This window comes from Lampris incognitus, chromosome 15 (genome assembly GCF_029633865.1).
Source record: "Lampris incognitus isolate fLamInc1 chromosome 15, fLamInc1.hap2, whole genome shotgun sequence".
Lineage (NCBI taxonomy): Eukaryota > Metazoa > Chordata > Actinopteri > Lampriformes > Lampridae > Lampris > Lampris incognitus.
Window position 1 is genome coordinate 37,958,364 of NC_079225.1, and position 14,741 is coordinate 37,973,104.

General features: G+C 44.6%; 1 protein-coding gene across 1 annotated transcript; it reads left to right on the forward strand.

The window, feature by feature from the left end:
- The first annotated feature begins 381 nt into the window (after nucleotides 1-381).
- Nucleotides 382-13,447, forward strand: LOC130124864 (adhesion G-protein coupled receptor F1-like). The gene is made up of 16 exons (XM_056294210.1): nucleotides 382-508; nucleotides 616-783; nucleotides 1,266-1,298; nucleotides 3,708-3,779; nucleotides 3,857-3,951; nucleotides 4,205-4,266; nucleotides 5,310-5,431; nucleotides 8,673-8,804; nucleotides 8,911-9,092; nucleotides 10,461-10,631; nucleotides 10,768-12,147; nucleotides 12,307-12,348; nucleotides 12,475-12,525; nucleotides 12,640-12,706; nucleotides 12,834-12,890; nucleotides 12,989-13,447. Exons 1-15 carry the CDS (start codon nucleotides 382-384, stop codon nucleotides 12,881-12,883), a joined length of 2,754 nt encoding a protein of 917 aa, XP_056150185.1. The 3' UTR covers nucleotides 12,884-12,890; nucleotides 12,989-13,447.
- Nucleotides 13,448-14,741: the final 1,294 nt, after the last annotated feature.

Consider the following 14,741-nt stretch of genomic DNA (forward strand, 5'->3'; position numbering starts at 1 on the left):
AGAGAAAGGAGATGTCTCGCTCGGTTGAAACTAATCAGACACACGCTGGGTTGCTAGTTGGATGTCATATTGTAGCTGTGGTTGGGATAATCAAGAACGTAGAATAGAGAACAGGAACGCACAATAGTGTATATTAAAAAAGACAGCAGTGTAATCCTTACTTACTTTGGACCTCAAGCAACTTGGAGTAATAGCTGGAGTTAAAAAAACTGAACTTTTTAAAAATCCAAATAAACAAACTTTATGTCATGTTAAAGACCATTTATTTTGGTTTTCTTTAAATGTGCTTCATAAGCATCACAGCTCATAGGATATCATCCACAAATGTGTTCTTTTCCCCTCCTAATAGTAAATACATGGGTGATTGACATTGTGGGGGCGATGGACATCCCAGTTTACATGGCGCCAGCAGATTTCATAAGGATACTGAAATACAACCTGATGTATTTCTATTTTCCTTTCCCCATTTCTGAGAGTTTTCTTGTAACAGAGGCAAACCTCACTACAGGTAAGTACCTCCAGCTACTAATCTGTTGTGACACCCTGCATATTTCATGATTTGCTTGGTTTGGCAGGTTATTGTGGTCTCTCTCTCAATCTAAATTTCCTTCCCAGTGTGTTATCCAAACACCACTGGAACCCTACAGTGCAGGTGTGAGGAGCAGTACGGCTGGTCATGTGACAAGTGTGCCACCTATGGTGAGTGCAGCAACACTACAACAGAAACCTGCAGCTGCATCAATGGGATTCCTCCTGAGGGGCAGTTTTGTGAGACAATCACAAGTGAGTATATACATACGTTTATGAATAGCCACCTATTAGAGAAGCTCCTGGCTAAAGGCTGAAGCAGAACTATATGTTGGGCTATACGTGTAACACAACCCTAAACACACCCCTAATATGTAGCCCCCGTCCCAGCTCCCAAGAAACAGAAGGGAGGGTGGGGCTACATGTATGGAGCTGAGCTACATCTGTTGGGTGGGGCTTCAACCTCCAGCCTGCAGCCATGGCTACTCAACATTGTATACTACCAGCTCAATGTTCACATCCAGTATTAATGTATATACCAATTTTTGACTGTTTGTTTTTGCTGGGAAAGAAAGTTGAAAGTTGAATCAGTTCAAATTTTCAGAAGGTCAAGTCAAAAGTTTTTTCAAAAAGTCACAAAATTCATGTCAAGGTGAACTGATTAGATTTTCTGTGATTTTCTTGAGCATGCATATTAAAGTATCATGATTTGACCTTTTTGATTTTTTTCCCCATAGGTCTAGCTCCATGTCCTTCACAGTCATCTGCCGGTATGACCAAAATTTTTTATTTTCATTTTTACATGAGGAAAACACAATCCCCTCTGTAGAATTTACACTTTAAAGTTCTACTTGTGTATGACAGACAAAATTATACTCTTAGTTTTTCAAAAAATCACCATGAAATTCCTGATATTTGCCTTTTATTTTCCTGTTTATATAACACTTAAATTTCTTGAGGAACCTGTTGCAGATGTGAACTTGACAAAGCCTACAACAACTAGTTTCGTTTCAGCCATTTACATTTATGCCATTAGATGCAAATACACCCCTAAGTTTTGTACATACAAGTGACAGCGTTTGAGATTAGCTGGTTGAGCTTTACATGAGATTTTGCGAACAGTTTGAGGCATCATACTCCACCCAACTCTCTAAAGCTGTAATCAGGGAAATAACATACCTGGACCAAATAGTTTTTCTCGAGGAGGTACGTATTCTTCACCTTGCTTATGGATATTGCAGTTATGTTACATGTATGAGATGCAGCCAGAGTATAAAATATCTTGTTAACGGCCAGTCTGCATGGGCTAGCAGTTAGCTTAGCCTGCCCCGCTTTCGCGTCCTGTCAGACCGCCCTCAGTGGTTCTTCTTCGGGTGCAGCTCCGGGCAGGGGCCGTGGTCCTTGGGCCCACCGGATGCAGCAGACCGGGCTCCCTCAGCCGATCCAATGCCAGCTCTTCCGGCCAGACACCCTCGACACACCTCCTCGCAGTCCACACGATGACACCAAAAACACCACAGTCAAAGCCAGGCGAGGCTGCCGCCAGACCGCCCTCGATGTTGTCGGAACTGCCGGTCTGCATGGGCTAGCAGTTAGCTTAGCCTGCCCCGCTTCTGCATCCTTTCAGACCGCCCTCGGTGTCACCTCCTCAGGCGCACCTCCGGGCAGGGCTGTGGTCCCTGGGCCCAGCACACCAAGTTCTCCCAGCCATCAAACGAAGACAAAACTTAAGACGCAGATAATGACACTGCATGGACGGTGCTGGGTGAGGCCGCCGCAAACGTGAATTCGTGCCACCATCTTCCCACACATCCTTCCACATTATCAGAACCTAGACTCCAATTCTACCGAGAAGAAAGTCATTTATTCTGCTCTACACTTGAGTACTCTAAAGCAAACCACAAACATCCCTTCAGTCCCATTAACACAACTGTTTTACATAGCATACAAACATAACCCCTCCCGAGTCTTTAACAGACCCATTACAAAAGTCATCATTTGATATAATTAGGATTCCCAGTTGTGTACTGAGGTCTACCGTTGGCATCTGTATCAGATATACTTTATAATTATGCAGGACTGAAAAATGCCTCAACCCCTATTACTAAGTTGGCGACTTTTTTCCCCCGCTATTGTTGCCGTTTTTTTTTTTTGACATGGAAAGCCAAGTTCTTTACATGTAAATGACAATCCTCCTCTCAAAGGTCAGCAGTCAGTTCAGCAGCATCCTCTTGGCAGTATGGCCTCATGGTTTGTAAGCAGCAGCCCACTGAGCCAGCAAGGTCACATCCATCATGTTTCTCAATCTGTCAAACCAAGACTACGCTCACACTCAAAGCCTATATATATACCCCCCCCTTTTTCTCCGCAAATGTACCCCACTCTTCCGAGCCATCCTGGTTGCTGCTCCACCCCCTCTGCCGATCCAGGGAGGGCTGCAGACTACCACATGCCACCTCCGATACATGTGGAGTCACCAGCCGCTTCTTTTCACCTGACAGTGAGGAGCTTCACCAGGGGGACGTAGCGTGTGGGAGGATCATGCTAATCCCCCAATCCCCCCCCCCGAACAGGCACCCCGACTGACCAGAGGAGGCGCTAGTGCAGCGACCAGGACACATACCCACATCCAGCTTTCCACCCGCAGACACGGCCAATTGTGTCTGTAGGGACGCCCGACCAAGCCGGAGGTGACACGGGGATTCGAACCGGCGATCCCCGTGTTGGTAGGCAACGGAATAGACCGCCACGCTACCCGGACGCAAAGCTCATATTTTAATCCTTCGGTGCTCAGATCTGATTTTGTTTTAGTCTCATCACTGTTCACGTTACATTAAAAGTCTTCATTCAATTTTGTTTAGTATGACTCATTATAAAATACCATATTATAACTGTTGGAGAGAGTTCTGGAGCTGCGTTTTGCAAATAGAGCTGAAAGTTAATGAGTCACTAAGTCTGTTTGACAGTAGTAGGGAAAAACATTTCAGATTTATTGTTTTTTTCCCCCCGTTTCACTATAAAAACAACTTCAGCACCTCCAACCACTCCCCACCCATCGACAACACACAGCACCATGGCCACAACAACAGCAATACCCACAACAAGCACACCTGCAGCATCGACAGCAACACCCACAACAAGCACACCTGCAGCAACACCCACAACAACCACACCTGCAGCATCGACAGCAACACCCACAACAACCACACCTGCAGCATCGACAGCAACACCCACAACAACCACAGCGAAAGGTATTTCAGACCAAACAGAACCAAAGATGGCCTCAGGGTACTTTCTGTCTTTGTAGTAATGGCTGCTTCTCTTGTAGTTCTTGTGCAGAGCCGTGAGTTCACCATGGACATAGAATTCAAACCGGAATACAACGACCCGAGTAACTCTCTCTTCAAGGAAATCGACAACACTGTGAGTCTTATTGTGTGTTTGTGTGTGAGCCCAAGTACTATGTATGTGTTACAGCACTGGTATGTGTGCACTTGTATGTCTTCAGGTCTGTCCGTGATGGTATGCATGCATGCATGCACAAACACACACACACACACACACACACACACACACATGCATGCACACCAAACACCATTGCAATGATGCACCTCAGATGCCATGTCAATGTTTTAACTGTCATACCAAGTAACAAGGATATTTATTTCTCGAACAGCTTAAATTAAGCTTCCAGGCGGCCATGACGGGTTATAGATCAGCAGGCTTAGTGCGCTTAAGGTGAGTGAAATTTCACCCTCACTGCTGTACCGCTAATTTAAATCTATTTGAGTATGTTTATTGTTATTGCGTAGTTGTTAGTCATTTGTTTTTGCTAGCGCGGTCGTCTCACAGCAAGAAGGTCCTGGGTTCGAGCCCCGGGGTAGTCCAACCTTGGGGGTCATCCAGGGTCGTCCTCTGTGTGGAGTTTGCATGTTCTCCCCGTGTCTGCGTGGGTTTCCTCCGGGTGCTCCGGTTTCCTCCCACAGTCCAAAGACATGTAGGTCAGGTGAATCGGCCGTACTAAATTGCCCCTAGGTGTAAATGTGTGTGTGTGTGTGTGTGTGTGTGTTGGCCCTGTGATGGCCTGGCAGCCTGTCCAGGGTGTCTCCCCGCCTGCCGCCCATGACTGCTGGGACAGGCTCCAGCATTCCTGCGACCCTGAGAGCAGGATAAGCGGTTTGGATAATGACTGAATGAATGAGTGCATTTTTTTCTTCTCAGTAGTTTATCTGGTCAACTGTCTATTGAACCACAGTTCTTCAATCAGTTTATTGAGAATGATCAATAAATACTGGAGTCTAAACACCATATTTCTTAGTCTTGCTCTTGTTGTTTATATGATTTTGGTTCAAATCCCTGTGTTACCTCCGGCTTGGTCGGGCATCCCTACAGACAATTGGCCATGTCTGCGGGTGGGAAGCTGGATGTGGGTATGTTTTCTGGTCGCTGCACTAGCGCCTCCTCTGGTCAGTCGGGGTGCCTGTTCGGGGGGAGGGGGAACTGGGGGGGAATAGCGTGATCCTCCTATGTGTTACGTCCCCCTGGTGAACTCCTTACTGTCAGGTGAAAAAAAGCGGCTGGCGACTTCACATGTATCGGAGGTGGCATGGGGTAGTCTGCAGCCCTCGCCCGGATTGGCAGAGGGGATGGAGCAGCGACTGGGACGGCTCGGAAGAGTGGGGTGATTAACCAGATACAATTGGGGAGAAAAAAGGGCGGGGGGGCGGGTGGGTGAGTTTTTCTTGATTTAGACTGAATGTAGATTGGATTCTCTGTAACAGGAGTGGGAGCATCATCGCCGAATATACCGTCAGGAGCACCTCTTTTGACCCCTTAGAAATAATTGCTGCAGAGTGGGGAGTTTTCACACAGCTGGGAGAAAAATACCATATCATAACTAAAAGTAAGAATGCCACATTTCTCATACAAGTTCATTGAAATATTTGAAAGATCTACTTCAAGAATTTTAACAGAATGAGGTATTATACTTTGTCAAGTTTTGTTTTTATCATACACTGATCAGCCAAAACATTAAAACCACTACCAGGTAAGTTAATCACATTGATTATCTTGTTACAATGGCACCTGTCAAGGGGTGGGATATATTAGATAGCAATTGAACAGTCAGTTCTTGAAGTTGATGTGTTGGAAGCAGGAAAAATGGACAAGCGTAAGGATCTTAGCGACTTTGACAAGGGCCAAATTGTGATGGCTAGATGACTGAGTCAGAGCATCTCCAAAACAGCACATCTTGTGGGGTGTTCCTGGTGTGCAGTGGTCAGTACCTACCAAAAGTGGTCCGAGGAAGGACAACTGGCGACAGGGTCATGAGTGCCCAAGGCTCATTGATAAGTGTGGGGAAAGAAGGCTAGCCCGTCTGCTCTGATCCCACAGAAGAGCTACTGCAGCTCAAATTGCTGAAAAAATTAATGCTGGCTATGATAGACAGGTGTCAGAACACACAGTGCATCACAGCTTGCTGTGTAAGCACCTACAATGAGCATCAGAACTGGACCATGGAGCAATGGAAGAAGGTGGCCTGATCTGATGAATCATGTTTTCTTTTACATCATGTGGACGTCTGCGTCTTTTACCTGCGGGAGAGATGGCATCAGGATGCACTACAAGAAGAAGGCAAACCGGTAGAGGCAGTGTGATGCTCTGGGCAATGTTCTGCTGGGAAACTTTGGGTCCTGGCATTCATGTGGATGTTACTTTGACATGTACCACCTACCTAAACACTGGTACAGACAAAGTACACCCTTTCATGGCAACGGTATTCCCTGATGGCAGTGGCCTCTTTCAACACGACAATGTATCCTGCTACACTGCAGAAATTGTTCAGGAATGGTTTGAGGAACATGACAAAGAATTCGAGGTGTTGCCTTGACCTCTAAATTCCCCAGATGTCAATCTGATCCAGAATCTGTGGGATGTGCTGGAAAAACAAGTCCTATCCATGAAGGCCCCATCTTGCAGCTTACAGGACTTAAAGGATCTGCTGCTAACGTCTTGGTGCCGGATACCAGAGGACACCTTCAGATGTCTTGTGGAGTCCATGTCTCCACGGGTCAGAGCTGTTTTGGCGGCATGAGGGGGACTTACACAATATTAGGCACGTAGTTGAAATGTTTTGCTTGATCGGTGTAGTTTGTTAAATTAGGAAGTTTTGATCACTGTATGCACAGAGGCACCGGGTGTCGGATGGCCAAAGGCGATTTCTTAGCACTCAAATTGTTCTTAAAATTTGAAATATATTCTTTACAATAAAATTGCAGTTTATATAGTTGTGCAATCAAGAGGATGAGGTGATACCATTTGGTAAATCAATACAAATGACCATTTGGGTATAAAAGAATAGGAAACCTATTCAAAGTCATAGAGAAATGAAAATAACATCCTTCAGCCATCTTTGCAGTCTTCCTCTGTTGGGTAATTGTTGTATTTGCAGACAGCTTTTTGGTGGAGGAATGAAAAATCTGGTAACAAGTTCAGAGCTTATAATTGTGTAATTGTAGCAGTGCTAATCCGAGACCAAAAAGGGTTGCCCTCAGTGCTTAATGTCATCTGACCTGACCACTTACACAAAATCAGCATCTATTTTTGTTGTTGGGGTGGCAACAGGAGTAGACTTCCTAGATCTGCCCTGTGTGGAAACCACAGCTTGTATGATTACGAATTGTTGTTTTATTTCTCAATTAAGGTCCAACACCCTTAACATTTACACCAAGTCAGGCATTTGTTGGGGAAGCTGTGACAGTGTCCTGTGGGCCCCCGCCTGCAGATCTTAACTTTACCACCAACTGGATTGCAGAGTGGAAAATTAATGGAGGGCCGATTACTGCGAGACACAATGCTTATAAACAGGGCGGACAGGCAAAACTATCAGTAAGACCACTTTTCACCAGTGACAGTGGTAAGTATGTGGGTCAGATTTGTTCCAATCCAAACATAATTCATCCCATTGGTTGCATTTGATACAACAACACACACGCTCTGCACTTTTTTTTTGCAAATTCTTGTGCCATAAGCTAGGGGAATATAACATTTCCATTTGTAGTGCAGTGCTCAATAAAGAAAAACAACTCGATTGTATACATTATTAGGCTGGTGCTTTACAGCCATGACAAAATAAAATCACTTTAAAAAACAGTTATTTTCGTGGGCGTCTGGGTAGCATAGCGGTCTATTCCGTTGCCTACCAACACAGGGATTGCCGGTTCGAACCCCCATGTTACCTCAGGTTTGTTCGGGCGTCCCTACAGACACAATTGGCCGTGTCTGCGGGTGGGAAGCCGGATGTGGGTATGTGTCCTGGTCGCTGCACTAGCGCCTCCTCTGGTCGGTCAGGGCGCCTGTTCAGGGGGAGGGGGGGTGAAACTCCTCACTGTTAGGTGAAAAGAAGCGGCTGGCGACTCCACATGTATCGGAGGAGGCATGTGGTAGTCTGCAGCCCTCCCCGGATCGACAGAGGGGGTGGAGTAGCAACCAGGACAGCTCGGAGGAGTGAGGTAATTGGCCAGATACAACTGGGGAGAAAAAGGGAGAACCTTGTTTCATTTTCAGGGAGTTATGAATGTTTGCTGAGAGACAGAACAGTCTTCCAGCAGACTGGATCATTCCCTGTCCAACCTGTTCCTGCAATCCGAGTGGAACCCATAAGAACATATGTCCAGTGCGGGAATGGAACTGGTACACAAATACAACTGAAGTGCTGTGTTCAAAGCCCCTACCAGGTCCAGCTAAAAGACGGGGAAAACATACTTGTCCAAGGTATGCTTGCCAGAGAAAAAACGTTTTTTTTTTGTTTTGTTTAATTCTTTGTGAGGATGTGTATATGTGGCTAGATCGATATACACCCAAAATCTTTTGTCAGTTGTTTTCAAATCACTGAAATTTTCTGTATATTACAGTCTATGAGATTAATTAAAGAAATTACCCATTTTTACTTATTATCTACTTGGTAAAAAAAAATACTGCATAATATAGTATATATTTTGAATTCATCTATTCAGTCATGAAAACATTATCTAAGTACTGATAGACTAAAAAAAAACCTAAATGTGACAAAATGGTAGACATTTTTTATGCCAACAAATATATTTTACTAGTTCTGTGGGTGATTGATGTTACTGTATGTTCAGGCAGTAGCTCCGCTTGCATCACCCATAACTACACGATCCTCAACTGTGTCAACCGCCAAAAGCAGCTCACTTGTGAAGAGAAAAACAACCAGCAATTCAAAGTGCAACTAACGGTCATCTTGTCCGATGAGGGTAAAAGCTCAACCTCTGAACATTTCACAGTATTTCCCATGAAAAGGAACTATCATCCATCAGTTTCCTATGCTAGTGTTGAGGATTTTTTTTTCTTTTTCTCCAGAATTTGTATGTCTGAATCATGATGTCTTTGGCAATGGAAAGGTTGGTGACAAGGCCATAGCTCCCTGCAAAGAAGATGAGACTGGCGAGAGGACTGCCACTTGTAAAGCAAGTGGCAAATGGGAGGATGAGCAAAACAACTGTGTCCTCAAAGTGATTGATGAACTGCGTGCCGAGTCTGAGGTGAAGCTGTTCTCCAGTTATTTGCTGTCAAAGCTTCTGACACACGGTGTTACATCAACAACGAGAATATATGCGAATAGAGTGAAAGAGAGATGTTATGAAAAAGCAAAGATTCAAATGTTCTGTTACACAGAGTTATGAAGATATCACACAAGAAGATACTTCTGAGTCTGAGGTCTTTCCTGGGATTATCAGTGGCAAATTAAATAGAAGTTTCAAATTTTTGAGAAATCAAGTGTTTTGGAGGCAAGGAATGTTTTAGAAGAGCTTGAGTTAGCCAAACAGAAAGTTAAATGACGGGGTGTCCGGGTGGCGTAGCGGTCTATTCTGTAGCCTACCAACACGGGGATCCCGGTTCAAATCCCCGTGTTGTCTCCAGCTTGGTCGGGCATCCCTACAGAGACAATTGGCCGTGTCTGCGGGAGGGAAGCCGATTGTGGGTATGTGTCCTGGTCACTGCACTAGCGCCTCCTCTGGTCGGTCGGGGCGTCTGTTCGGGGGGGAGGGGGAACCGGAGAGAGTAGCGTGATCCTCCCACGCGCTACGTCCTCCTGGTGAAACTCCTCACTGTCAGGTGAAAAGAAGCAGTTGGTGACTCCACATGTATCGGAGGAGACGTGGTAGTCTGCAGCCCTCCCTGGATTGGCAGAGGGGGTGGAGCAGCGACTGGGGTGGCTCAGAAGAGTGGGGTAATTGGCCAAGTACAATTGGGGAGAAAAAGGAGGCCAAAAAAGCCCCCCCCCTCCCAAAAAAAGAAAGTTAAATGACCTGGCACTTGCCAAATAACTACCACTGTCGCCTTGGAAGAAGGATCAGGAGACCTTCAGGGGTCCTTGAAGGAGTTTCGGCAGATGTCCACAGAAAAATGTGGGCTAGTTTAGGTTTACAGCACATTCGTCTAGTGTTGCACTCGCTAGCCATGAGCAGATTAATTCCTGGATTTGTACTCATCATGGGTTTTGATTTCAATTTCCCACCCTATTTCTACCCCTAACTACAACAAAGACGCACTACGTTCTAAACACAAAGGTTTTGGAAACTGAGCTTGCAGATGAATCGTGGACCTACATTTGGATAAGGATGTTATTATCTGCACTTGATCTTATTAAGTTGCTGTAATTTGAGATTTAAGATATTGTAGAAATCTGTGATGAAGTTGGCTCTGTTCACGGTAGAGAAATAGTGTTAAAGGAAGACAAAAAAGTGGGTGGCACAAATATTTTCAGTGACTGGGTCTATTCATTTTACACCAAGTGCCTGAAACATGTGTCTGTACTGCAAAAGTAAAGTTATTCTTTATATTCCATTTTTCTTTAACCATATATTGTAATGCAATGAAAATTCTTCCCTCCTTTTAACTAACTCAAGTTTCTGGATGCGAATACACTTCCAAATTTTTTGGAACGACTCCGCAACGTCTCTGTCAACTTCATCGAGCGAGTGGTTCAATCACCTGCAAACATTGGCGCAATTGTTGACATAGTGGATCGGGTGGCAAACACATCCTTGTCTACCCCTATAAATAAAGTTCTGATGGAGGTATGTGAGTGGGTCTAGGCCATCTCATTTTTCCTTTAAATACATTTGTTAGCGATCAAAATGGAAGGGGACTTGGTTGATAATGTCTTTTTCTGCATCATTCATCATAAAACGTGTTTTTTTCTTTCGCTTTCAGAATGTCCTCATAGTTGCAAATGTCCTGTCGTCAAATGAAGCTAAGGATTCATGGAACTTCCTAAACGCCAATTCCACCAGAAACTACGGTTCAGAAGTAAAATCAGGAACACCTAAGGCTAGAAGCGAGAGCTCACTCTTACTGCTTTCAATTGAGATGATATCAAATGCCCTTACCAACGAATCTTTTGAAATCGTCACACAGCTTATTCTCCTGAACAAGACTACATTCACAGACTCCTTCAGTGCTGACCTTAACTCTTCCGTGGGGATAGATATACCAATGTCTGATGGCTCACTAAAATTTATCACCACAATAAACTTTGCCACGATGGACAACATACTCCCTGCAAGAAATGCCGACAACGATACGCGCAATGCCATTAATGGAAACGTGGTTCTGGTGAAGTCCAGTGATATTATAAACAATGTGTCGTTTGCCTTTGATGTGTTTAATACATCTCTGGACAACCCTCAGTGCGTCTTCTGGAACTTCAGCCTCTTCAACGATCTCGGGGGCTGGGAAGATGAGGGATGTGAATTGGTGCGGAATGGTAATGAAACTGTGACTTGCAACTGCAACCATCTCACCTCCTTCTCTATCCTCATGTCACCCTTCATTCCAGAATCCTTGCAGAAAGCCTTGGATTTCATCACCTACATAGGAGTTGGCATCTCCTTGTCGTGTCTGGTCATATGCCTCATCATCGAAGCTATAATTTGGAGAAAAATAAGCAGAAACAGTACTTTATACCTGCGCCATGTTTCCATTGTTAATATCGCCATGTCCCTCCTAATTGCAGACATATGGTTTATCATCGGGGCACATACATCAGATGAGAACAATTCCCTGGCATGCATCGCGGCGACATTCTTCATACATTTGTTTTACCTTGCCCTGTTCTTCTGGATGCTGGCATCAGCCCTGCTGTTGCTCTACCGCACAGTCAAAGTCTTTGAAGGGGGTTTGACTGAAAAAACCATGATGGGTATCGGTTTCTCTCTGGGATACGGGATGCCTCTTATTATTACTATCATAACCATAGCCATCACCGCGCCCGACAACTACATTCGGGATACAGGTGTCTGCTGGTTGAACTGGTATGAATCTAAGGCTCTGCTGGCATTTGTGATCCCTGCCCTGTTGATCAGCGTCACAAATTTAGTGATCCTGTTGGTGATGTTGTACCAAGTGTTGAAGAGGAGGAGTATCAGGGACTCTGCATGGGCCTCTGAGAGGAATGTGTTAGTGGTCATTGCTAGAAGTCTGGCTGTCCTCACACCTTTTTTCGGAACCACGTGGGGCCTTGGGGTAGGAACCATGACCAACCCGAGCAACGAAGCGATCCATATTGCTTTTGCAGTCTTCAATTCATTACAGGTACTCAATGCAGATATTGAAAAATTACTCTGCTTCATATACACTTGTAGTGTGGGCTGTTGTATCGTGCTTATTTTATATGGCTAAGAAGATGTTTAACACTCGGCTTTTGGAAATAACCCTCCTGGTTGAGATGCTAATCCTTGCATTTTTATAAAGGGCTTCTTCATATTGGTGTTTGGGACACTACTGGACCAAAGGGTAGGTATTTGTAATGGATTTACTTTAATTGTTCTCTATATTCTTTCATAATGTGGTCAGATATTGAAATTCTATTTTCCAAGCAGTGTAATAACTTCAGAGAAATTCTTTTGTGGGCATTTTCAGGTCCGGTCAGAACTTACAAACATTTCATGTGATTTTATCAGTCGTACAAGAGTAAGACCATTTTATCTTTATCGTGTCATTGATTGTGAACATTTCATTCGTCACATTTCAAATATTGCGATGCTGTCTTTCATTTTGTTTGTGGGGTGGGGTGTATACTTGCAGAGCAACAGCGCTGGATTAACACTATCAAGTAAATTTGGATTTTTGCAGAAACGGAAACGAGGAAGAGGTATAACAGCCATTATCATTGCCTACCTGCTAGCCTGCAGCAGTTGCTCCGTTATTAAAAAAACCCCACAAAAAAAACCCCATTAATCACACCTCTTAAACAAAGACCACACCTGTGTTCTTTTCAGATGGGTACAACATGACGTCTGGTGCATCACAGCTTTTCACCAACAGCTGAAAGCTCTGTACGGTGGGTGGGCAAGTCATTGTAATTACCCGCCGAGCCAAGTTTAAATTTGATGCAACAAAATATTTTTTTTTCTCATCCTTCATCTCTTTGTAGACAAGTTCACTGTTATAAAATGGGAGCTGACTGAGACATGATGCAATGGCTCGAAATGACCGAGGCCCAATGAGGATGCACATGATCAAAACCGTTTTAGTGCACTTCACCATCACCTGTCCTGAGTATAACCACATTAGAAATCATTACTACCCAAAAATTGAACAGATCCACCTGAACTTCAGAAGCCTCCCTGACATCAGCAAACTAGCCACCCAACTAGGAGAGGAGAAGACAAACTAGCCATCCTACTGGGAGAGGAGAAGACAAACTAGCCATCCTACTGGGAGAGGAGACGACAAACTAGCCATCCTACTGGGAGAGGAGAAGACAAACTAGCCATCCTACTGGGAGAGGAGAAGACAAACTAGCCATCCTACTGGGAGAAGAGAAATCAAGCTGCAACACAGCAGCTACAGATATTGTTGCATGTCTCAATCTGAGGGACAGTGAGTGAACACCCCGTACACACACACACAATGAGGATGCACAGGATCAAAACCGTTTTAGTGCACTTCACCATCACCTGTCTTGAGTATAACCACATTAGAAATCATTACTACCCAAAAATTGAACAGATCCACCTGAACTTCAGAAGCCTCCCTGACATCAGCAAACTAGCCATCCTACTGGGAGAGGAGAAGACAAACTAGCCATCCTACTGGGAGAGGAGAAGACAAACTAGCCATCCTACTGGGAGAGGAGAAGACAAACTAGCCATCCTACTGGGAGAGGAGAAGACAAACTAGCCATCCTACTGGGAGAGGACAAGACAAACTAGCCATCCTACTGGGAGAGGAGACAACAAACTAGCCATCCTACTGGGAGAGGACAAGACAAACTAGCCATCCTACTGGGAGAGGAGAAGACAAACTAGCCATCCCACTGGAAGAGGAGAAGACAAACTAGCCATCCCACTGGGAGAGGAGAAGACAAACTAGCCATCCCACTGGGAGAAGAGACGACAAACTAGCCATCCTACTCGGAGAGGAGAAGACAAACTAGCCATCCTACTGGGAGAGGAGAAGACAAACTAGCCATCCTACTGGGAGAGGAGAAGACAAACTAGCCATCCCACTGGGAGAGGAGAAGACAACCTAGCCATCCTACTGGGAGAGGAGAAGACAAACTAGCCATCCTCCTGGGAGAGGAGAAGACAAACTAGCCATCCTCCTGGGAGAGGAGACGACAAACTAGCCATCCTACTGGGAGAGGAGAAGACAAACTAGCCATCCTACTGGGAGAGGACAAGACAAACTAGCCATCCTACTGGGAGAGGACAAGACAAACTAGCCATCCTACTGGGAGAGGAGAAGACAAACTAGCTATCCTACTGGGAGAGGAGAAGACAATCTAGCCATCCTACTGGAAGAGGAGAAGACAAACTAGCCAAAAACGGGTTTCTTCCTTTTCTCTCTATTTTTTTTCCTTCAAGTTCAATTAACTTTGCACTACTAAATATTGTTAAATTGGTTAATTGTTTGTTTGTTTTTAACAATAAAGCAACTTTTTTTTAAATTAAAGTTTGTATGTTATAAATTGTACTATACTGTTTTGTACCACCTTGTGCTTTGGCAATACTTTGTAACAGAATATGGTCATGCCAATAAAGCCCTATTGAATTGAACTGAATTGAATTCAGAGCGAGACAGAGCGAGAGAGACACACACACGCACACAGAGCGAGCGAGAGAGAGAGAGACACAGAGAGACAGATAGAGAGAGACAGAGAGAGAGAGTGACATACACGGACA

Excerpts from the sequence above, each read along its gene's own strand:
- LOC130124864 (XM_056294210.1), top strand. The coding sequence starts at position 382 with ATGGACATCCCAGTTTACATGGCGCCAGCAGATTTCATAAGGATACTG. Across the intron at positions 1,299-3,707 it reads TCCTTCACAGTCATCTGCCG|CATCGACAGCAACACCCACA; the intron begins GTATGACCAAAA and ends CCACACCTGCAG. Across the intron at positions 4,267-5,309 it reads GCAGGCTTAGTGCGCTTAAG|GAGTGGGAGCATCATCGCCG; the intron begins GTGAGTGAAATT and ends TCTCTGTAACAG.